The sequence below is a fragment of the Populus nigra genome, chromosome 9 (assembly GCF_951802175.1).
Source record: "Populus nigra chromosome 9, ddPopNigr1.1, whole genome shotgun sequence".
In the NCBI taxonomy this organism is placed as follows: domain Eukaryota; kingdom Viridiplantae; phylum Streptophyta; class Magnoliopsida; order Malpighiales; family Salicaceae; genus Populus; species Populus nigra.
The window spans coordinates 7,385,632-7,393,055 of NC_084860.1; the positions used below are offsets into that span (position 1 = coordinate 7,385,632).

At 32.3% G+C, this 7,424-nt stretch overlaps 1 protein-coding gene across 1 annotated transcript; it reads left to right on the forward strand.

The window, feature by feature from the left end:
• The first annotated feature begins 2,034 nt into the window (after nt 1-2,034).
• Nucleotides 2,035-6,896, forward strand: LOC133703779 (protein HOMOLOG OF MAMMALIAN LYST-INTERACTING PROTEIN 5). The gene is made up of 6 exons (XM_062128454.1): nt 2,035-2,205; nt 2,307-2,407; nt 4,072-4,181; nt 5,100-5,175; nt 5,304-5,444; nt 5,934-6,896. The coding sequence occupies exons 1-6, from the start codon at nt 2,112-2,114 to the stop codon at nt 6,720-6,722; spliced, it is 1,311 nt and encodes a 436-aa protein (XP_061984438.1). The 5' UTR covers nt 2,035-2,111; the 3' UTR covers nt 6,723-6,896.
• Nucleotides 6,897-7,424: the final 528 nt, after the last annotated feature.

Consider the following 7,424-nt stretch of genomic DNA (forward strand, 5'->3'; position numbering starts at 1 on the left):
AAAAATATTAAAAACTTATTTTTTGCGAGAAAATATAGTAATCACTTTTAATATAAGAAAAAGAATATATATATATATATATATATATATATATATATATCATAATTTAAAATATTTTGCTTTAAATTGTAATTTATTCTCATTCTTATTAGTTTACAATTAAGTTATTTTATTAAATAAATTACCATATCAAGTAATGCACTGTCATTTATAATATATATAATTTAATAATTATAAAAAATTAAGAATTTAAATTCAATATCATCAAAATATAGAATGCATAGTTTATTCTCTTTTTTTTTCATTTAGAGATATAAATTATCTCAATTAAATTCTTATTATTAAATTACTCTAAAAATGATTAATTGAGTTGAATTATTATGTTTTGGGTAGTACAATATGGAATGAGTTTAAAATAATATAAAAATCATTTTTAAACAAATTTTGTTTTCCAGCCTTTTGATGAGATAAATTATAAGCTAAACATTTTTTATAGACATGGGAATTATCTAAGTACGGATATAATCGAATTATTAAGAATTTAATTATTTATAAAAAATAATTTATATTAGCTATTTGACCCGTGCTTGGGTTGAATATTTTTTCTTTCTTAAAAAAAATTTATATATAGATTTTTACAATGTGTTTCTATATATATAAAAAATCCTATCAAAATTCAAAATATCAACAAGAATTATTTATGCAACAAAAAAATTACCAAGCTCAATTCCTATCTAGCAAAAGTTAATTAGTTAAATTTGTGATATGAGTCATGAACTCAATTGTGTTCAACATTTTTTTTTATAAGTTTTGATCTAAAATAAACAACTACAAAATCAAGAACCAACAAAATACCAAAGTGATTAGAAAAAAAATCAAACCAAAACAAATTATGTTGCTCAATTAATAATCAACCAGAAATTAAAAAAAAAATGCAATTATATTGGATAAAAATAATAAAAAAAGCCCAATCTCTTGGGTTAGGAAGATTTAGAGTTCCTGAGCGTCTAGAAAAAGGCCAAGGCGTGCAGGCATGAGCCTTATTATTATTATTAAATTTTTTTAAGGATCATCTTCCCTTTGATGCTTTGAAAAAAAAAATAGCTAGCGGTGCGTCATTTATACTACCTAGATTTAGACAACCTCTAGTCATTGGAAAATTAGGTTAGTTTGTTTCAAACCAGAAAAAACCTATTTTCATCTATATTTCAACCAAAAAAAAAAAACTCACACCTTCTAAAACATATTCATAGCATCTAACAATCCAAAAAATAGCTTCAAAACCCACCATCAACGCAAAATAATTTTTTTCCGGGTGCAAATCTACCATTTGAAACAAGTTTAAGAAAAAGAACGCTTTGTATAAAATTTTTCATCAAAAGAAATCCATTAACATTAAAATCATTTGTTTTCATAGTTAAAATCGATTTCAACCTAGATTTTATCTTTTAATTATCAAAATTCAGCTATTTTCTCTCTTTTTTGTCAAACCAAATACCAAAAAATAAAGAAAATGAAGTTTAAAACTAAAACTAAAATTTATATATTTTTAGAAACTGTAGGTTTATAATTTGAAAAGTTAAAGAATTAAAATGTATGTTTAGCTTCTAAGTTTAGAAAAACAATTTTTTTTAGCTTTTTTTTAAAATAAATATACTTTAATTTTTCATTAATTTAGATCTATAAAAACATATAAAAATATAAACTGAAAAAACAAATCAGTAAGATAATTCATTTTGATTTGTTACATTTTTGTTTGAGATTGTGGTAGCGGTATGGTTCAAAATATTTTTTACTTAGAAATGCATTAAAATAATAATTTTTTTATTTTTAAAAAATTATTTTTGATATATATATATATTAAAATAATTTAAAAACATAAAAAAAAAATTTAATAATTTTTTTTTTAAAAAAAATACAGTTTACTGCATTTCGCTTTAATAAATATCGTGGTAACAATACTTTTCTTGGAGGTTTTTTTTTTTAATATTAATTGTTAATTAATATGTTAAGCTAGGCTGAGGCCTAGGGGCGTCAACACTGCAATTGTCTTGCAAGGCAATAAAAGAACAAAGAGAGAATAAACACGGAAGTTAAAACGTAAGAAGGCAATGGGGAGCGAGAACGAGCCAGCGAAACTCCTTTTACCGTACCTGCAAAGAGCCGATGAGCTACAGAAACATGAAACTCTCGTCGCTTATTACTGTGAGTCTTTTCAATTTCTTAAACCCTAAGGTTTTCTCTCTCAATTTCTCTTTGAATTGAGAAAACTTGTTTATTCATCTATGTTCTGTCAATCTAATCAGGTCGATTATATGCGATGGAGAAAGGATTGAGGATTCCACAAAATGAACGGACTAAGATCACTAATTCTCTCCTTATTTCTCTCATGAATCAGCTCGAAAAGGTTCTCTCTCATCCTTATTTTTCTTTGTTATTTTCATTATTTTTTAAAGTATGTTTTCTTCTTTTTTTTTGTTGAATTTTCAAGTTTTAAAATCCGGGTTTCTTTTCTTTTCGATTAATAAATTCTGGGTGGTGAAGCTTTATTCAACCGGGTTCTTATAATTTCCGAGTAAGTTGAACAAAATAAAGGGGAAGTAGTATGATACTTTTGTTGTTTTAATGTTAACAAATATTAAGCATGCTTTTGTGATTTTAGGGTAGAAATAGTTCACACACACAAAGGATACTTTATGCTCGCCACTCTAAGATACAAAACCAATCAAAACCAAAGAGATCTAAATATACAGATTTACTCACCACTTTAGAGATACAAGGTTAAGCATAAAAGTTCACTTCTAACAAGGTGATACAAAACTGAATAAGGTGCCATAAGGCCAAGTCATAGTTTTTTTAATTCAATTTTTAACCAAAGATCATTAATTCATGGTTTGGATGATCATTATACACTTGGAAAAACCCTCGAAGTCTAAGGATAAACCAAAATGACAGATTGAGACTAAAATAAATGACTTAAATAGAAAACTTGGCAGATAATAAATAACACAGGTTTTGATTTATTGGAAACACAAATAGGCACATAGAAAGCTTAGAAACCAAAACAACCATATGTACATAACTCCAATGCATGCATTGTTGGATAATAAGAAAAGATCACGTTCTAAACTTTAAAATCACATAGGATAAACTTTTTTTCCCATGCGATGAAGATTTGCAAATTTGAGTTCAAAGTTGGCCCACACTGACAATAAACAACATCAAGAACTTCATTCATTTGCATGGCCAACCTAAACTCAAGTTGCCCAACATCAATAACACCATTAGACACTTCTATGTCACTGAGCGCCTCTTAATGGACCAGGTTGCTTAATCTGAATGTTTAAAATCAATGGTTGGAATCTGCTTTGTAGCTTAAACCAGTGCTTGTGTTCTTGCTATCTGTAATGCCCTCACAATCTTCAAAGCTTTCCTCGTTCAGAAAATTCTCTTTTCAATTGTGAAAATACCTTTTGTGCTTGTGCTAAGCAATTCAACATGTTTGGTTACTATTTTTCAGGCTATAGTGTTGCCTACTGATTATTTTTCTTTGGTTGGTTGTTATTCTGGTCTGAGGAGTTTGAAAATTTGATAGAGTAAATGTTGTTTCTTGAAAAAAAATAATAATAGAAAACAGTATTCCATATTCATGAAGCGTTTTAATTTATTATCTCAGAAAGTATTTACTTTGCCTTTATATTCAAATAATTCCTAAATTTGTAGCAGCTTCAAACTAAAATTGGGATTTTTCGTATTTCAATAATGAATGTTCTTACTTCTGGAATTGTGATTTAAAACAATGCTCTGAAAATTATGTTTTTCATTTATACTATTATATAAAGATACAAATTATTATACAAGCGGATGCTTCCAGATGTTTCATGTCGTTTATTGGATTGATAGATCTAACCAGTCTTTGTTGAGGATTTAATGGGGGAAAGGAAACTTATGCTATCCCTTTATATTGTTCCTTGCATACTTGTGTTTGAGCAATGGTTAACCATGTACTTTATATTTAAAATGTCTTTGATCACAACTTCACTCATCACAGTGTGGGTTTGCTGTTTACAGGATAAGAAATCATTGAATTTGGGACCTGAAGACAATCTGTATCTTGAAGGATTTGCCTTGAATGTGTTTGGGAAGGCAGACAAACAAGATCGTGCTGGACGAGCTGATTTGTATGATGCATCTATTTTTTTCTCTCCTATGTTATTATGTTATCAACATGGTTTATGTTTCTGATGCATCCAGGTGTACCTATAGCTGATATTAGCAGAAATACCTTAATCATCGCTCATCTACTTGTTACTAGTGAGGAACTGATGGAACTTGTTCCTTGAGATTCCCTCAGTGGCTGTCCTCATTCCTGACTGAACTAGTTTTAGTCACAACAGAATTCAAATGAAAAAATTAGCTTCATCCACTTGTGTAGTTTGTCTTGGGAGAGCTGAGGGCCTTTTATTTGGGACATTCATATAAAATGTCTTGCACAAATGCAAATTGGCATCTTATAATTATGATTTGCCAGTTAAGTTTTTGTTTTGTGTTGCGTGTGCACTTGCATGTTTGTATGAGGTTTCACTCAAAATATATGCTTCAAAGCTTGCACCCCCTGCCAAGAGGACAAGAGAATAGGAATGTTGTCATCTAAAACTATGCAAGTGACAGCTTTCCAGAAGGATATTAAAACTATTCTTGTAATAATTTTGACGAGAGTAACTCGCATAGGTGCATAGCATCATTATGCAAGCCCAAGCCAGGTCTTTTTTGGTGGCTTCACTTGGTTGTGGTAAGTCTGATACTATCTGATATGATTCATTGACAGGGAGCCTAAATACCTTGTATTGCACTCAATTGGTAATATTTTGCCTTAGGTGTGCCTTAATTTATTCATCATTGTTTTTATTGTTCCTCTGGGTTCTGTGACTGTGCACTAATTACATGATCTTTGAAAATCAATGCGTAATCATAAAGACTATGGCTGCTTTAATTAGATGATTGAATTTTTTAATGGTCGGATATGTCTATGCTCATCAAACATTTTTCACAAAATTGCTAAATTTGGATTTTCAAATTAAACTTTTATCTTGTTACAGGAATACTGCAAAAACATTTTATGCAGCAAGCATATTCTTTGAGATCATAACTCAATTTGGTGCGCTTCAGCCTGATGTGAGTTCCTGTTTATCATATTTCCACTTGAAATCTATATTTGCTCTTTAAATTGTTCACATTTACTGCATGAATGCAAATATGGTTGGTTGGTTGAATGTTGTTAACACTTTTCACTCTTTTGCCAGCTTGAGCAGAAACAGAAGTATGCAGTTTGGAAAGCTGCAGACATAAGGAAAGCTCTGAAAGAGGGAAGGAAGCCCAACCCAGGCCCACCTGCTGATGATGAAAATCTATCAATTCCATCAAGCACACCTAGTGGTGGATATGTACGTTTCGAATATCAACAGTACCATAGTTAATCTTGTTTGCTGGAATGTAACATCATTTTTTTCCCCTGAATTTATTCATAACCTGAAAGTTCTAAACAAAATGGGCGTGGGCATTTAGTGATTCTACATTCTTCTGCCCATTGTCTTGAATATTATTGCTTATGGAGTCTCCTTATGAGCAGATCCCTTAGGGTTTTTTTTTTTTTTTCTTCCATTGATTTTAGCTTTATAGTTATTGCATTTGTTTTATTAGCAAGCTAGACATTCTGATAGAATCTTCTATGAAATGCTATTGTTTATTTAGTACTATGATTTGTCATAGTTTAAAAGTTCCTGGTAAATTGGCTCTGACATTGGACGAATAGATGGTCAATTAATTTAACAATGGAGTAGTATTAATTACCCTCATATTAGCACTCTCGATTTAGCTATCAGTCAATGCAAACCTGAGCATCTTCAGTGCTCATACTATAATTGTCCTTGCAGGATCTTGGACCAAGTGAATCTGCAGCTAGCAATGCTCGTCCAGAATCTGCAGCTAGCAATGCTCGTCCAGAATCTGATCCATCACCTCAGTTCCACGATCAAGTTAATGATGAGCCCTATACAAACATTCCACCATCCCCTCTGTTCCATGATAAGGTAAACAACCACCATTCTGCACACGTTCCACCACCATCTCTGTTCTATGACTCAGCTAGCAACCAACATTCGACAGACACCCCTCCACCTTCTTTTTACCCTGCTGCTGGCTATCCTTCACATGATTTTCATCCACCTCCTCCAGCAAGCAGATCAGAGAATTCTGCATATGCTCAACCATACCACCATCAATCCAACTCGCAAGAACCTCAACCACATTTGCCACAAAATTACCAATCTCATGAACCTTCCTCATACTCTTATCCCAACTTCCAGTCTTATCCAAGTTTCTCAGAGAGTAGTCTCCCATCAGTACCATTACATCACCCATCATACTATCAGGGTTCTGATTCTTCACACAGCCCCCCGCCGGCCCCTCCCACAAGCAGCTATTCATCAACTCCACAGTACCCTTCAAGCAGCATAATGAGGGCCAACTCGGATCCTGCATCAACTTCTGCTAAGACATACCAATATGACAACAATTACCAACCACCTCCTGAGAAAATTGTAGAGGCACACAAAGCTGCAAGATTTGCAGTTGGAGCCTTGGCATTCGATGACGTGTCAGTTGCTGTGGACTACTTGAGGAAATCACTTGAATTGCTGACAAATCCATCAGTTGGTCAGTGAGTTTCTTTCTTATTTTTTTGTGGGTTGGATTCTGTGCTATCATTCGGTTTTGGCTTTTGTATGGTGTGAACTTCATATGTAAAGTGGTCGGATATTTGCACCAAAGCTTTGCTGTTGATCATCTTGACCCTTTGATGTGAATGAATGTTAATGGCTATTCTCTCTTCTTTGAAACATCTAAATTACTGATAGTTGACTTTGCTTGGTTTAGAGAAACCTTTTCCCATCATTTTGAAAATCTCTGCGATGCAAATTTTTGCCTTTGTTTCTCCTAGCATTCTTAAAAAAGCATATATTGCTGGAATATATGTCATTTGAGTACCAGGGCCAATGTGATCTTAGTTTGGAACCAAAACAATAAATATCAACTTTCTGCTTTCAAGAACATGAGTGATGATCCAGCAACAACTCCGTAGTGACCTAAACATGTGCAGCCTGTCTTGGTTTGTCGGAATGCAGAAAGCAGTGATGGATATGGTAATGTGACTTGAATTCTCGGATAACACCTAGAGGCATGAGTCACTGGGTGCCAAGAACTCTTCAAGATGATCGTCAACATGGGGTTTTCTTGCTTTTACTTGAAAACATTTAATTAAAGGATTAAATTTGTGCATGACTAAAATAATGATTAGCAGGGTGTCAAGTCCTGCCCTAAGCTTTCGCATGACTCGTACCTGGAATTTTTATTTTTCAGTTCGCTTT